General features: G+C 42.5%; 1 protein-coding gene across 1 annotated transcript in view; it reads right to left on the bottom strand.

Annotated features, from left to right (window-relative positions):
* The window catches only part of ap3b1a (adaptor related protein complex 3 subunit beta 1a), a 290,460-nt gene that overhangs the window by 242,791 nt on the left and 29,592 nt on the right, over nucleotides 1-18,077 (bottom strand). The window contains exon 2 of the mRNA XM_048593837.1: nucleotides 13,525-13,600. Within this exon, the coding sequence (XP_048449794.1) occupies nucleotides 13,525-13,600 (76 nt within the window). The remainder of the gene's footprint in view (nucleotides 1-13,524; nucleotides 13,601-18,077) is intronic.

The following is an 18,077-nucleotide window of genomic DNA, read 5'->3' on the forward strand; positions in this document are numbered from 1 at the left end:
ACAGAAGGTTTGTTTTGGTTGTGGCTTCAATTCCCAAATCAGAATTAGACAGTCTCTCCCTGAAGCCTTCAAAAGTCTTAATTTAGAATTGGTCAGCTTCAAATACTACCTTTCATGATTTTAATCAAATACTTCTGGCTTGGAATTCATGCGAAACTCCTTCGACTAATGTAACCTGTTTCTTAACAGTCCTAAACTACATCCCTTTCTCAGGGATGACTGTTTTACACAACCAACTTCAACCAAGATTTCCATATAAAACCCCAATTTAAAACCAAAACCTTTTCTTTCCAAGCTACGTGTTTCCCCTTAAAAAGAACAAGAAGATCCCAGAAAACAAGCTGCAGAGCTCGATGAACTCAGCAGGCCAAGCAGCATCAGTGGAGCAGGAAGGCTGATGTTTCAGGTCTAGACCCTTCTTCAGAAATGGGGAAGGGGAAGGGGATTCTGAAATAAATAGGGAGAGAGGGGGAGGCGGATGGAAGATGGATAAAGGAGCAGATAAGTGGAGAGGAGACAAACAGGTCAAAGAGATGGGGATGGAGCCAGTAAAGGTGAGTGTAGGCGAGGAGTTAGGGTGGGGATAGGTCAGTCTAGGGAGGAAGGACAGGTCGAGGCAGTGGGATGAGGCTGGTAGGTCGGAGGTGAGGGTGGGGCTTGAGGTGGGAGGAGTGGATAGGTGGAAGGACGGACGGACAGGTTAGGGAGGCGGGGATGAGCTGGGCTGGTTTTGGGATGCGGTCAGGGGAGGGGAGATTTTGAAGCTGGTGAAGTCCACATTGATACCATTGGCCTGCAGGGATCCCAAGCAAAATATGAGGTGCTGTTCCTGCAACCTTCGGGTGGCATTGTTGCAGGAGGCCCAGGATGGACATGTTGTCCAAGACGTGGGAGGGGGGAGTTGAAATGGTTCGCGACTGGGAGGTGCAGTCGTTTGTCATGAACCGAGCATAGGCGTTCCACAAAGCGGTCTCCAAGCCTCCTCTTGGTTTCCCCCAATGTAGAGGGGGCCACATCGGGAACAGCGGATACAGTGTACCACGTTAGCATATCGCTTGGAAACTCTGCAGCCCAAATGGTATCAATGTGGACTTGACAAGCTTCAAAATCTCCCCTCCCCCGACTGCCTCCCTAACCTGTCCGTCCTTCCTCCCACCTATCCACTTCTCCCACCTCAAGCCCCACTCCCACCTCCTACCTACCAGCCTCATCCTGCCTCCTTGACCTGTTTGTCCTCCCTGGACTGACCTATCCCCTCCCTAACTCCCCACCTACACTCACCTTTACTGGCTCCAACCCCGCATCCTTGACCCGTCTGTCTCCTCTCCACCTATCTTCTCCTTTATCCATCTTGTATCCGCCTCCCCCTCTCTCCCTATTTATTTCAGAATCCCCTTCCCCTCCCCAATTTCTGAAGGGTCAGCCTTCCTGCTCCTCTGATGCTGCTTGGCCTGCTGTGTTCATCCAGCTCTACACCTTGTTATCTCTAATGTACAACTGTTTACTTTGTTCAATTTAAAAAACCTCCTGATGGAGACAAAAACCCATTACTCTCCAGGACATCTCTAATACTGTGTTTTAAAATAAATCACCACAGATACAGAAATACTTGCAGATTCATCATTAAGCTCATTCAAAATGCACAGAAAACCCACATGCCATTAGTTCAAATTCAAAAATCTTAAACTATATTAAAGTATATATAAATCACATACCTTTTACCACATTATCACTTGTCAATGTGGCGGCGGATCCCCTGCTCCTCAATGCATTTATCCCTTACACTGATGGCTATATCTAAACCACCAGGCTCAAGTCTCACCTCCTTTCATCTCATGATTTATACATCCGTATGTCATATTCCCAAATTGCCTCTAACTTACTGGTAGAACTGTCCAATCTCAGGTGGGGAGTTTTCAAAGAAATTCATGCATGGGATGTGGGCATTGCTAGCTGAACCAGCATTTGTTCCTATCCCTAGCCGCCTCTGCTTACTAGGCCATTTCAGAGGATAGTTGAGCCAACAGTGAGCGAAGTCACATTTTGGCCAGATAAGGCAAGTATAGCAGTTCTCCTGCCCCAAAATACATTAGTGAACCAGCTGGGTTTTTACAAGAATTATCAATGGCCCTCAGACTTTTTATTGAATTCAAATTCCACCATCTGCTTTGGTGGGGTTCAAGCTGGGACCCTAGAACATTACCTGGTTCTCTGGACCACTTGTCCTGTAACAATGCCACTACACCATTGCCTCCTCATAACTTTTCCCAGCAGAGACAGTGTCCAATTTTATTTCCTTGCAAATGGGCAGATTTTGCATGGCCTAAACATTGGTACTAACGCAATCCAATTGTTTTAACAAAAATATTCCCTTCAATGTATATTAGACAAAGAATTACTATGTCCCTAGCTTCAAGTGCTGTTGCAAGAACTATGAAAACAACTGAACCAACAAACAGGATTGAGAATCAAAACAAACAGAGAATATACCATTGAATGCCTACCACGTAGAAGCGAGACATTTGGCCCAGAGTCTCCACGGACCTTCCAAAGAGCATCCCACCCAGATCCACCGCCCTACCCTATCCCTGCAACCCTGCATTTTCCCTGGCTAACCCACCTAACCTGGATACTATGGGCAATTTAGCATGGTCAATCCACCTAGCCAGCACATCTTTGGACTGTGGGAGGAAACCTACGCGGACACAGGGAGAAGGTGCAAACTCCACACAGTCACTTGAGGCTGGAATTAACCCTGGGTCCCTGGCTCTGTAAGACAGCAGTGCTAACCACTGAGCCATCAGGCCGCCCTATAATACTGAACATCCCGACAGGGAATTGAACCCCAGTCTCTCGTGTGACAGGCGGGGATACTAAGCACTATACTAACCAGAATGCTGGAAAAATTCAGCAGGTCTGACAGCATCTGCTGAGAGAGAATGTGCTCCAAAGAAGAATCAGACTGAACTCAATGTTCACTCTTTTCTCTTTTTTTTGAACCACGACATGGATCTCCAAGGTCCATGCACAATAGTAACTTCTGTACAGATGTCAATGCACCAGCACACCAAACAGCTGCATGGTCTTGCAACTATAGGGAACATTGCTTGTCTTATGTTTAAATAGCTTTGGTTGGTTCTATTTTATCATTTTCTTGTCAAATAAACTCTTGTTATATTATTAAAACAAAATGTGCAACATTGAGTGTTTATACTTCAGTGGTTGATATGAAACCAAACCAAACCATGATCCATCATGCCAAATTTCTGCCCGAGCTCTCACCTGTCCATTAATAACACCAACTGCGATCATAAAACAGAGGATCACTTTCTTCCACTCTGGAAGTATGGATCCTGATTTGACTAAACAGACCAATTCTGAAACCACACACTTTGCCACGGTAGGGGAGATGGTGTTTGAAGAGGCAGGTGGGATGTTCGGGTTTTTGCATACTTGTCTGCTCTTTAGGCTTAGGTAGCACCTAGGCTTGTTGGAGATGGTTTGGACTTTGGCAAATGCTTCTTCACTTTGTGCAGTCTCAAGCAAGAGATTGCCTGGAGTCAGTGAGGACATTATATTTTTTCAGGGAAGCTCTCAGGATGTCCTTAACGCCTGTACTGTGGCAAGGCAGAGCTAGAGTACAAGTGTTGTTTTGGGCAATAGACAGGATTGTGTTATTTTTCAAAAATTATGAATTTTAACCTGATCAAATAAGTGATATTATACAATATTATATTCTGTTTATAGTTGTTAACGGTGCTGGAAGGAAAAAACCATGCAACAATATCAAATGTGAAGGCATTTGTTTACTGTTTTTTTTTTCCTTTTTTTTAAAATGGTGAAAACAAATAAACTTGAGTTCAGTGGTGTTCGGAAGAAGGGTCACCGTACCCGAAACGTTAACTCCGATTTTTTTCTTCACAGATGCTGCCAGACTTGCCGAGCTTTTCCAGCAACTTTGTTTTTGTTCACGGGTATAAACACTGAGGTGAAAAAGCTTTTATTCAGAGACAGAGCTAGGTTTAAATGATAACTTAAGTATGCAATAGGTCCACATGCATCAGTTTGTATGGTTACTTCAAATACAATTTGTTCAAGTAATCAAGAGTTATTGTGGAGTTATGTATTCTCCTTGTAGTTAAAGGCAAGATGGCATGTTGGATCTGAAACTGTCTGAAAGGCAGGAAGCACAGCACAATGGTGAAAGGTTGTTTCTGTAACAGGAATGCTGTTCCACTGGTCTTCTGCAGGGGTCAGTGCTGGGATCCTTGACGTTTGTATTGCATATTAGTGATTTGGAACTGAAATGTAGGGAATATGACCTAGTCATATGCGGATGACACAAAAAATGGGTGAGTGGTAACTGGCAAGGAGGGTAGCCATAAACTGCAGGAGGGTATCAATGGAGTGGTCAACTGGACAGAGTAGTGGCAAATGGAATACAAACTGGCAAAGTGGAAGGTAGTGCATTTGGGAAGGTGCTAACAAGGCAAGGGGTTACACTAGGAACAGTAAAACAGTGGAAAGCGTTAATAAGCTTAATCACAGATCCTGGAAGGTAGCAGGTCAGGTAGATAACGTGGATAAAGCAGCATATGGAATATTTGCCTTAACTAAGGCACAACCTCCTTCTTGTATTTTAAGATAGAACTGTATAAAAAAAATTGGTTAAGCCCACGACTGACTGCGCACTTGTCATCATATCAGAATAACAAGGTGATTGCACTGGAGATGGTGCAGAGAAAATTTACCTGAATGCCATCTGGGATGGACAGTTTTAGATAAGACGACAGACTGGATAGACTTGGTTTGTTTTCCTTGGAGCAGAGGAGACTGAGGGGCAACACGATTGAGATGTATAAAATTATGGGGGCATAGATAGGATAGACTGGAAGAAATTTTTCCCCTCAATAGATTTAAGTCTGTGCTCCTGGTCATTGAACAAAGGTAAAAGGCAAGGGGTTTAAGAGGGGATGAGGGGGAAAAGATTTTTCAGCAAGGCTCATAGGATTCTGGAACTAAGTACCTGAAAGGACAGTACAGGGAGACAGAAACCCTCCTAACATTGAGTGTTTAGATGTACACTTGCTATGCCAAAGCATACAAGGCTATGGGCCAACTGCTAGAAAATGGGATTGAAATAACTACATTGTTGTTTTTGACTAGCACAGCCTTGATTGGACAAAGGGCCTTTTTCTATGCTGTAGCTCTCCAAGACTAGGACATTCTTACCTGGAATAAGACCAAGACAATAACATATGGAAGCACATATGGAAGCAAAATTAGGCCAGTTAGCTCATCGAGCCTGCCCCACCATTCAACCATGACTGATGTGTTTCTGAACCACATTTTCCTGCCTTCTCTTGTCACATACCCTTAGTAATTAAGGACTTCTCTGTGCCTTAATTACACTCAATGACTTGGCCTCCACAGCCTTCTAAGGTAACGAGTTCCACTAATTCACCACCCTTGGACTGAAGAAATTCCTCATCTCAGTTCAGGTTTCTGACTAATCAGGATTAGTATACTTTAATTGCAGGACCTATATTAACCTTTACAAAATGACTTAAAGAGATCCAGCCTATAGTTTAAATCCACTGCAAAATCTTAGAATCTTGTATCAGACATGTAGATGATGGAACTGGTGCCTTGATGCTGGAGATGTTGATCTGAGAGTTTAGATTTGCAGGATTTGGCACAGGCATGGCTGATATTTGCTAATGATTTGAGATGTCTGCTGTACATGATCTAAGTTTCTGATATATACAAACTGGTTGCAAAATGCTTGGGGGTGAACAGATTATGCAGAATGGCCCTCTGACTAACACTGTATTTGATGACGCCACTCTTAAACCCACCAGTGAGCTCATTACACCTGCCAATCAGAGACAGAGACAATCAGCCCTTAACATTCAATTGTGTTGCCACCACTGAATCCCCCCATTAAGAACATCATGGAGTCACTAATGACCAAAAGCTAAACTGGAGTAGCCCTACAAATAGGGCAGTTCCAAAAGCAGGTAAGAGGCTTGAAATACTGAAGCAAGTAACTAAGCTCCTGACTCCCTAAAAGTCTGTCCACCATTTACAAGACACAAGTCAGAAGTGTGACAGCAAGAGCTCAGAACACGCCCTTCGGCCCACAATGTTGTGCCGAACTTTTGCCATAAACCCAAGGTCTATCTAACCTCCACCCCTACCTTATACTATCATCCAAATGCCTATTTAATCGCTGCTTAAATGCCCCTAATGAGGCCAACTCCACTACCCTCTCCAGCAATGCATTCCACGCCTCTACCATTCTCTGAGTAAAGAACCTACTTCTGGCGTCTCCCCTATATCTACCTTCACTCACTTTAAAACTATGCTCCCTCGTAATAGCTACCTCCACCCTTGGAAAAAGTCTCTGGCTGTCCACTCTATCTATACCTCTGATTACTTTCTACACCTCTATCGAGTCACCTCTCATGCTTCGTCGTTCTAAAGAGAAAAACCCTAGCTCTCTCAACCTTTCCTAGTAAGACCTTCCCTCCATTCCAGGCAACATCCTGGTAAATCTCCTCTGCACCTTTTCCAATGCTTCCACATCTTTCCTGTAATGAGGCAACCAGAACTAGACACAATACTCCAGATGTGGCCGAACCAGGCTTTTGTATAGCTGGAGCATAACTTCACGGCTCTTGAACTCAATCCCTCTATTAATGAAAGCTAACACACCATACGCCTTCTTAACAACTCTATCCACCTGGGTGGCAGCCTTCAGGGAACTGTGGACATGAACCCCAACATCCCGCTGCTCCTCCACACTGCCAAGAATCTTTCCGTTAACCTTGTATTCTACTTTCAAGTTTGTCCTTCCAAAATGAATCACCTCACACTTTTCAGGGTTAAACTCCATGTGCCACTTCTCAGCCCAGCTCTGCATCCTATCAATGTCCCTTTGTAACCTAGAACAGCCCTCCGCACTATCCACAACTCGACCCACCTTCGTTTCATCTGCGAAATTACTAATCCACCCTTCCACTCCTACATTCAAATCATTTTCAAAAATCACAAATAAAAGAGGACCTAGAACAGATCCTTGTGGTACACCACTCGTAACTGAGCACCATGTTGAATATTTTCCATCCACTACCACCCTTTGTCTAAGGGTCAGCCAATTCTGAATCCAAACTGCCACATTTCCCCCTATCCCACGCCTCCTTACTTTCTGCATGAGCCTACCATGGGGAACCTTATTAAATGCCTTACCTTAAATCCATGTATACCACATCCACTGCTCTACCTTCATCCACGTATTTGGTCACCTCTTCAAAGAATTCAATAAGGTTTGTGAGGTATGATCTACCCCTCACAAATCCATGCTGACTATCACGAATCAAACTGTGCCTATCCAAGTGATCATAAATCCTATCTCAGAGCCCTTTCCAATAATTTATTTGCCCACCACTGAAGAAAGACTAACTGGCCTGTAATTTCCAGGGTTATCCCTTTTCCCTTTTTTGAAGGGGGGAATGACATTTGCCTCTCTCCAATCTTCCAGCACTATACCCATGGACAGCGAGGATGAAAAGACCATCGCCAAAGGCCCTGCGATCTCTTCCCTCGTTTCCCATAGAATCCTTGGATAAATCCCATCAGGCCCAGGGGGAGTTATCTATCTTCAAATTCCCCAAAATTCCTAGCACATCTTCCTTACTAACATCCACCTCCTCTAGCCTGTTGCACACTGTCCTCCTCTACAACTAGGTCCCTCTCAGTTGTGAATACCAAAGAAAAGTATTCATTAAGGACCTCTCCTACCTCTTTAGGCTCTGTGTACAAATTCCCTTTACAATCTTTGATCGGCTCTACCCTTTCTCTAATCATTCTCTTATTCCTCACGTACATGTAAAAAGCCTTGGAATTTTCCTTGATCCTATCTGCCAAGGTTTTCTCATGCCTCCTTATAGCTCTAAGCCCTTTCTTCAGCTCCTTCCTGGCTAACTTGTATCCCTCTCGAGCCTTTTCCGATCCTTGTTTCCTAAACCTTATATAAGCATCCTTCTTCCTCTTAACCGTTCGTTCAACCTCTCTTGAGAACCAAGGCTCCCTCACTCGACCGCATCTTCCCTGCCTGCTAGGGACAAACATAATCGAACACACGGAGTATGCATTCCTTTTACAATCTCCACATTTCAATAGTGCTCTTCCCTGACAGCATCTGTTCCCGTTTTATGTTAGCCAGTTCTTGCCTAAGAGAATTATAAATACCCTTCCCCCAATTATAAACCTTACCCTGCTGTATGTACCTATCCTTTTCCATGACTGTTGTAAAAGTAACAGAGTTATGATCACTACCGCCAAAATGCTGTCCTACCAACAGGTCTAACACTTGGCCCAGTTCATTGCCAAGCACCAAATCCAAAGTGGCCTCTCCTCGTGTTGGTCTATGTACATATTGTGTCAGGAATCCTTCCTGAACACACTGGACAAAGTCTGCTCCATCTAAACTATTACAACTAAAATGTTTCCAATCAATATTTGGAAAGTTGAAGTCACCCATGACTACAACCCTGCGACTTCTGCACCTTTCCAGTATCTGCCTCCCAATCCTCTCCTCCACTTCTCTGCAACTGTTAAGGGGTCTGAAAAAAAAAAAAACCACAAAGCGACTGCTCCTTTCTTGTTCCTGACCTCAACCCAAACTGACCCTGCAGACATATTCTCAAAATGTCTTTCAGAAACTGCTATACTAGCCCTGACCAGCAATGCCACTCTCCCGCCTCTATTACCACCCTCCCTATTTCTTTTACGGCATCTAAATCCCGGAACTTCCAACAACGATTCCTGTCCCCGAGTTACTCAAGTTTCTGTAATGGCCATAACATCGTAGTTCAAAGTACTGACCCACGCTCTAAGTTCATCCGCCTTATTTCTGATACTTCTAGCACTGAAGTATACACACTTCAAACCATCCGTGTCCACAATTACGCTCCATCGACCGCATTTCTTTATTAACCACCTCACTCCCTGTTGTGTCTGTTGGAAGGCTGAATACCTCATCCTCTGAATTACAAATCCGGTTCCCCACCCCCTGCCAATCTAGTTTAAACCATCCCGTATAGCTCGAGCAAACCTCCCTCCCAGGATATTTGTGCCCTTCCGGTTCAGGTGCAACCCGTCCTTACTGTACAGGTCCCACCTTCCCCAGAATGTGCTCCAATTATCCACATAATGGAAGCCCTCCCTCCTACACCAGCCCTGTAGCTGCACTCTCTCCCTATTTCTTACCTCATCACGTGGCACTGGTAGTAATCCAGAGATAACTATCCTGTTTGTCCTGGACTTCAGCATCCAACCTAACTCCCTGCACTCATTTTTCACATTCTCAGTCCTTTTTCTACCTATGTCATTGGTACAGATGCATACCATGACTGCTGGCTGCTCACCCTCCCCCTTAAGGATCTTGAACTCACGATCTCAGATGTCACGGACCCTGGCACCCGGGAGGCAACATACCATCCGCTCGTCTCGTTCGCATTCACAGGACCGCCTGTTTGTGCCTCTTACGATTGAATCCCCCACTACAAATGCTCTCCTCTTCTCCCCCCTTCCCTTCTGTGCCACAGGGCCAGGCTCAGTGCCAGAGACCTGTCTGTATGGCCTTCCCCGGTCGATCGTTCCGCTCCCCAACAGTATCCAAAATGGTATACTTATTATTGAGGGGAATGGCCACAGGCGGTCCCTGCACTGTCTGTGTTCCCTTTCCCCTTCCTGACAGTCACCCAGCTACCTTTTTCTTGTACCTTGGGTGTGACCACCTCCTTGTAACTCCTCTCTATCACCCCCTCAGCCTCCCAAATGATCCGGAGTTCATCCAGCTCCAGCTCCAGTTCCCTAACGCGGTTTGAGAGGAGCTGGAGTTGGGTGCAGTTCTCGCAGGTGAAGTCAGAGGAACACTAGCAGTGACCCTTACCTCCCACATCCTGCAAGAGGAGCATGCAACTGTCGTAGCTTCCATTCCCTCTACTCTAGATTTCCAGAAGAATAAAAAAAAGCCTTACCTTACCGACCCTCCACACAGTCTTTTTTTTGGTTAGAAGAGGAGGAGGATGGATGGGACACACTACACGTGTAGTGTTTCGGGTTTAGCCAATGCCCGAAACAATTAGTTGCTTCCTGGCTCGCATTCTCTCCACACACCCACCGCTGAAAGCAAGGCGGCTGCTGCTGCACTTACCTTCCCAACTGCACCCTGGCTCGTGTTCTCTCCACACACCTGCCACTAAAAGCAAGAAAGCAATACTCCCCACTTGCATGGCTGAGCATAGCTTAAACACCCAAGAAGCTTCACCTCATCCAAGAGGAAGCAGCTTTTCTTGATTGGCATCATGTTCACATACATCCATTTCTTTCACTGTTGCTCAGTAGCAGTGTGTTCTGCAGAAATTCACCAAAACTCCTGAGACAACACCTTCCAAAACCACAACTTCCACCTCAAAAGGACAAGGGCAGCAGATACACCAGATGCAAGTTCCACTCCAAGCCACTCACCATCATGAGTTGGAAAAAGGAAAGGTGATGGTGTCATGGGATTAGTAATCCAGAACCCCAGCCTAATATTCTGGGGACAGGGGTTCGAATCTGGCTATGACATAGGAGGATATTCGAATTCAATAAAATCTAGGACAGGACACTAGCATAGTGGCAACCAAATAACCATTGCTGTTTGTCATAAAAACCTCATGTTTCACAAATGTCCTTCTGGGAAGGAAATCTGCCATCGTTAGCTGGTCTGATCTGTACGTGACTTTAGATTCACTGACTGGACTCCTAGCTGCCCTCCAGGAAATTAATGGTGGGCAATAAATGCTGACGCAGCCAGTGATGTCCACACACACACACAGTATTGTAGGTCTTTCAGTAGCATTGAGTCAGAATCCTGGAATTCCCTCCCAAACAGCATTGTGGGTCCACTGACAATACATGGGCTGCAGTGGTTCAAGGAAACAGTTCACCACCACCTCCTCAAGGGCAATTAGAGAGAAGCAATAAGTGCTGGCCCAGTCAGCAAAACCACATCCCATGAGTGATTTAAAAAAAATAGCCTCTCTGCCATCAGAGGACTCTCCTTCCAAAATAGAGTGAAGTGGAAGTGACAGACCTGCAAGGAATTGCTCCTCTAACTGTAGCCCGTTTCACTCCTGCTTTTGCTATCTTTGGCTCTAGATTAAGTGAGAGAGAGGGGGGATGCTGGACACATATGCATATTAACCCTTCTCCCTCACCAAAACCCCATTCACATATCAGGGCTTGGAGGGGAGGAAAGCCAGCCGAGGTCAGCTCTAAGCAGACAGAGGTCTATGTTGATTAAACCCAACTTCTTAGCTCACCCCCAATGCCCATCCCTTCCCCAGTGATTAAGACTTGGCACCGCATCTGTTTCTTGGTTCATAAACAAAATCACTTGATTTTATATTAGACAGCTCTACTACTAAGCACATTTTAATGCTCATTCTTTTTCCTAAAAATAGTCAAATCATTGCTTTGACATTTTCTTCTGCTCAAGATTTTATCTTCTTCATACATTAACTTTTATCTTGAAATTTGCACACCCAAACAGACTCACTGGCCCTTTGAGTGGGGTTCAGTATTGGTGGGGGAAGGGCTTAACAGGATTGTCTAACCTTTTCACTTCAGAAGCCACCTTTCATTTTTTTCGCTCATTCAGCCCAAACCTAGAAATTGCATTTACAATCTTGGTCAAAAAAAAAAAAATACACCCTTATATTGAGAAGAAGAACTCTCCCTGCCGACATCTATGCCAGGTGCCTTCTCAGTTGAAGCAGTCTAGCATAGTACAGCAATCGACACCATTGAAACCATGCTACTTTTTCACAACAATTCATGCCATATTCTTAGAGATAAAAATCCTTGTACCACATACATAGCACTGAGACACGGTTAGGCAGATGGGAGTTAAAATAGCCATAATTCTTCAACTTGTACTGAATAATTAAACCAAATTCATTTGAAACTCAGTTCTAAGACTCCCTGATGCTAACTCAGAGTTAGGAACTTCAGGGTTCCAGACACTGGTATTTGCCCAGAAACTTCAACTCCATTGGTCCCAATGCACAATGCCTACTCAATGCTGCTGCAACAACAAAACGCCCTATCAGGAGGTCTGGAATATTAAGCTCATCACAATGACTGCAAAATAAGAAAAAAGGCAAGGATCGATGTATTCAGTTGAACTAAAATGTAATTGAATTTAAATTCCCCATTTGCAGTAGCCTTGGAATATATCTCCCCAGAGCATTAATTCAGGCCTCTGGGATTGCTAGTTCAGTAACATAACCACAAAAAGTGCTCTACTTCAAATGAAAGTTACCTCATTCGAATTAAAATCTATATACATACACATTCGCTCTCATTCACTGAAGCCAGTAATCACAATGAGGAGATAAAAGTTCCAGGTAACACCACAGTATTTTTCAGAATGGTATCCAGTACCATGGCATGTCTGAGTAATAAAGAGCAGATTTCAACAGGACCCAGAAGACCATTCAGCCCATTGAATCTGAACCAGCATTCAATGAGATCACACTGATCTGATAATCATAAATTGCACTTTCCTGCCTTTTCTCCAGAACTCTTGATTACCTTAATGATTAAAGATTTGTCTATTCAGCCTCAAATACATTTCGTGACCTAGCCTCCACAAACCTTTGTATTAAATAAATTCCAGATTCCTAACTTTCAGAAGAAATTCCTCATCTGTCCTTACTGGATAGCACCTTACTGAGATTAGGCCCTCTGGTCCTAGACTCTCCCACAAGTTGAAATAACCTAGAAAAACCAAAAGTTTTATGGTGCAGGAGGCCATTCAGCCCATCATCATATCTGGACTGACTCATTAAGAGCATCATTACCTGGTGCAAATCTCCTGCTTTTTCACCATACATCTGAACATTTCTATAAAGCAATAATGCAATACCATCTTGGATGCAACTGAACTTGCCTCCACCACACTTCCAGGCAGTATATTCCATACCCTAACTACTCACTGATTGAAACTGCATTTCCTCATTTCACTCCTGTTCCTTTTAAAAAAAAATCACTTTCAATCCATATGTTCACATTCTTGCTTCTTTTACTAGTGGGAACAGTTTCTCCTCATCTATTTTATCCAGCCTCCCCTCATGATTTTGAAACCTTCATCAGATCTCTTTTTAGCCTTCTTCTCTCCAAGGAGAAGGTTCCCAACTTCTGCAATCTATCCTCATAACTGAAGTTCCTCATTCCTGGAAATATTCTTGTAGACATTTCTGCACTCTCCAATGCATTCACAGCCTTCCTGTAATATGGGACCTAGAAATTTTGCTGTCATTTCGCTTTCTTCTGTGCTGCCCAATTATCAAATGCCTACTCAAAACTTGAATTCAGAAGCTTAGTGTATTCATGTATCAAGAAACTAAACATCTGTTTCCATTATTCTTGATCTGATTATTAATTATTCCATATGAAAATATTATTCACCCCAACAATCCTCTTCATCGCCTCCAATTTTAGTGAATCCTTGTTGCTCTCCAGCATTTGATGAAGGTCTTCATTCCTGAAAATTAGAAGTTTAAAAAAAAAATAAGCAAAGGCAACAAAGCAAAAAAAGATGATGAAGAAAGGTAAAACTAGGGGACAACCACCATCCCCGGGGTTATATCACATTTGCAAATACACACATCTGGAGCACAGTTACTCAGAAAACCTGAATGATGAAAATTAAACACAGGAAATGTGCATTAGTCAAACTTACCAATATCAGCATCTGTGGAGGATTTGGTGTTTATTTTGTTGACTAATGTAATGTAGAGAAAAAAAATTCAGCAATTTTACACCGTGGGATCTTATTCTTTTAATAAGAAACTGAATTTTTTTATTTCCTCTCTTTAAATAAATTGCTGACTCTACAAAGATCATAACATATGCCACCTGGGCTTCAGCACAACAATCTAGGCCATTTCTCCACTGCCATTCTGAAGAGGCTACTATGAGGTGATGTCTTCCAGAAAAGATATTAAACAGAGACTCTCTCCGCTTTCTCAGATGGAGGTGAAAAAAAGTCCTGTGGCGCTGTTGTGAAGACCAGGAAAGTTATTCCCAGCGTTCCAGCCAATATTTAGCCCTCAAATCAACACAAAACAGATTAGCTGGTCATCGTCACATTGTTATTTCCTAGAATCTGCTACGTCAAAACTGGCGGGGAATACAGCATTTCTTACAAGTGTCACCACCTTTAAAAAGTAAAGTCACTATATTCCCACAGACTTGCTGTCCTGAGATGTTAAGTTTAAGCCAAGGGTCACCACAACTCAGGCAAGGAGCAAGGTTGAAAAGGCAGGACCTTCATGGTAACTTCAGCCGGTGCACGACATGAACATTCTACTGTTGGCATCAATTTGCATCACAAACTAGCCATCCAGCCAACTGAATTAACTGATACCCACCCCTCTTGAAAAAGTACCTCCCTCGCTGTAAAGCATTTGCTTTTCTTTTGTTTATATTCAAGCAACAAAAAAAGCTCTATAAGAATCTCCATTCCATTTTCATGAAACATTCCAATGAACAAGAGCATCTGCTCACTCATGCCCTGTTGGATTGTGCTGGGCCACTCAGCTCCTAATCTCATGACAGCCTTGGTTCAAAACATGAACAAAAGATCTAAATTCCAGAGGTGAGGTTACAGTGACAGCCTTTGATATCCAGATCACACTCGAAGTATGGAACTAACTCTCTGCTGGTTGGAATCTAACTGGCACAAAGGAACACAGCTGTGGCTGTTGGAGATCAGACATTTCAGCTCCAGGAAATCTCGAATTCCTTCAGTACTGTTGGGTTAAAATCCTCAAATTTCCTCCCCAATGACTTTATGGGTATGCCTACAGCACATTGACTGCAACAGTTGAAGGTAGCTCACCACCACTTCAAGGGCAACTAGGGACAGGCTATAAAATGCTGGCAACTCTCATACCCGATAGGTAAATAAAAACAAAGAAAGCTATATTTGGGTGACAAAACACAAGTTTAGCAGAGCATTGCTTAACCTTTTCTACTAAAACTGCTGATAAGTTTAAAAAGAACTAAACAAGCTTAGGTGGTGAGAAATTATTTTACTCAGACGATTGTGAACCTTGGGTATTCTCTGTCACAGAAAGTTGTAAAAGCTCAGTCTTTAGTTATGTCCCAGGTAGATATTGATAGATTTCTGTTTGCCAGTAGCACACTAGGTTACAGGGCTAGGATGAGTAAATGGAATTGAAATGTGCAATGAACTGTATTGAGTGATAAGACAGGCTCGATAGGCTGAATGACCAAACGGTCTTCCTATATTCCTAAAGTAATATTATACAATGCTATAACACTATACATTAGCAATTAAGTCAGAGTCTAAACCTCTTTATAGAGTCAAAGTAAACAGCACAGAACCAGATCCTTTGGTGAAACTTGTCTCTGCTGACAAAATTTCCCCATATAAACTAGTCCCACTTGCCTGCATTTGGCCCATATTCCTCTCAACTTTTCGGATTCATGTAGCTATCCAAATGTCTTCTAAATGTTCCTGCATCTACCACTTCCTCTGGCAGTTCATTCTATACATGAACCATCCTGTGGAAAAAGTTGCCCCTTGAATTTAAAAAGGCCTTGCTCCTCTCATCTTAAAAATATGCCCCCTAGTTTTGAACTCCCCCACTTAAAGGAAAAGACCTTTACTACTCACCTTATCTATGACCCTCATTATTTTATAAACCTCTAAGGCCAACCCTCAACTTCCTTTACTCCAATGAGGAAACGTCCCAGCTTATCCACCCGGCGATCTGAAGGTGAATAATGTTAGGTTTATGAAACAAAACATCTGTGGGTTGTAATGAACAAAAGAAGTATTAAGAAGTTTCTAAAACTTACCAAGCCTCGTACTAGGCATTCATGAAATGAGTTAGACATTTCTCACTAGTTACTCAGGAAAAACTAAGCATTCGCAAAGGCTTTTCTATCCCTTGAGTTTTTACTCAAACTGAATTCAGAGTCATGAACCAACTCAATTGGGCAGAATTAAGTATTAGTGACAACCTGGATTTGATTACAACAGAAGCATTTTGAATAGTGTTAATCCATCACTTGAGAACAGATTGTAAGTTACTGGACAATATTTCAAGATAAAAGTTTGCTTTAAACTGCACTGAGCGCCAGATGTCTCAAGGTGCTTTCACAACCAATGAAGTACTTTTGATGTGTAGGCAGTGTTGCGACAGAGGAAATTCAGTCAATTCTGTCTGAAACAAATTCTCACAAATAGCAATGTGATCATGACCAGGTAATTTGTTTTTATGCTGAGTGAGAGGTCAATGTCAGTGAGGACACAACTGGAGAAGTCCTATTTCTTCATCAAAACAGCACCATGGGATCTTTTACATCCACTCTATCAAGTAGATGGGATCTGAGTGAGAAGCCAAATGGCCTACATCTCTTTTATATACTTCAGAGTTTATCATTTTATCCAAAAGACAACACTTGTAATACTGCAACACTCCACCTCAATACAGCTGTCAACCTTGAAGTTTGTGCTCAAATCCCAAAAGCAAGACTGGAGAACACAAACCTTGTGGTACAGAAGTGAACATGCCACCAACAAACAGACAAAACAAAAAAAAATTTCCTAGTTACACTGGAGTTTAGGTGGTTTTGGTAGATTTTTAAAATTTATATTAAAACTTTTTGAATACTGTATTGTTAGCAGTAAAAATGTAATCTAAAGAACTAGTTCAATTTTGCAGGCTTTTATAACGCCCACAAATATAATTAGTGGAAACTGCCAATGAAGGGTGGAGATAGTTTTGTGGGTATATGCTGAAATTTCCATGATTTAAGTTGGTTGCACTGAGAAAACCCACGCTCCGAGCTGAAACTCCAGGCCATTAACTTTAATGTTATAATACAATACGAACATTCAAGTGCCGACATACCCAATCAATTGCTGTTCACTTCCATTATTAAGATCTGTCAGGCCCTGTTCCTCCGAAGTCTGCTGCAAATTCAGTGATAGCTGAAGACTATCTGCAACTACCAATACGTTCTTCACTGTAGCCATTGGATTCAGTCTCTAGCTTGTAATAAACCTCCCAGTTTCAGATGTATAAACCAAGTTTGTGCTGAAATATTACCAAGCCTGTACAAGTTAGTCACCTGACAGACAAACCCGTGAAGAAATAAACATTCCCAATGGATTACTTCACCAATTCATTTAAACATTTAACGATATCTAGGAAGTATTTCCCTTTGCAAACATTCTGTGCCTATCAACAAGGTGCAGCAGCACTTAAGTTGGAAGTCCAGTCAATTCCTCTTCCCGTCCTTTTTTTGACTTCTAAAGGTTGGCTGTTTCAAATACAATGGAACAAAGCATAAATGATACATTTCTCATTTTATTCTATGAAAAAACCCTTGTAAAAATGAAGTGATTAATACACAATTAAAAATTAAAAACACGAATGAAAACAAATCCAAATGAACTGCCACAAGAAAACAAGTGCAAAGTGCCAGAGAATAAAAACAAATGTGTCAAAAACTGCCAGCTTAAATGTAGTAGTCCCTGAGAAATATCAAGTGGATGACAGTCATTTTATGATTCAGATATATGGGCATGTCATCAAATCTTGCTCAAGAAAACTAAATTTATGAATATAGGTTAATTTGATCAAGATTACCAAACTAAATACGTACCTTTTCAAATCTGAAACAATTTCCAATTTAGTATCTTTTATCATTTCTCTCAACTTAATGAATACCTATTTCCTGAGATATTACCTACAACCATGTTCCTTGCTTATCCTCCAGGATGGATTTATCAGCTTACGAGGTCAAAAATCACAGCAACAATGCCTTCAGTAACACACACATGGAAATCTTCCAGACCCAGTACTACATTTACGCTTCTGTAACAGACTAACCCACAGTTTGCGAGGTGAACAAATTTGAACCAACTCAAAATACTATTCCTTTAGCTGAAGATCAAACAACTAATCCTAGTGAGAGATAGT

Source organism: Rhincodon typus, chromosome 3, assembly GCF_021869965.1.
Source record: "Rhincodon typus isolate 14 chromosome 3, sRhiTyp1.1, whole genome shotgun sequence".
In the NCBI taxonomy this organism is placed as follows: domain Eukaryota; kingdom Metazoa; phylum Chordata; class Chondrichthyes; order Orectolobiformes; family Rhincodontidae; genus Rhincodon; species Rhincodon typus.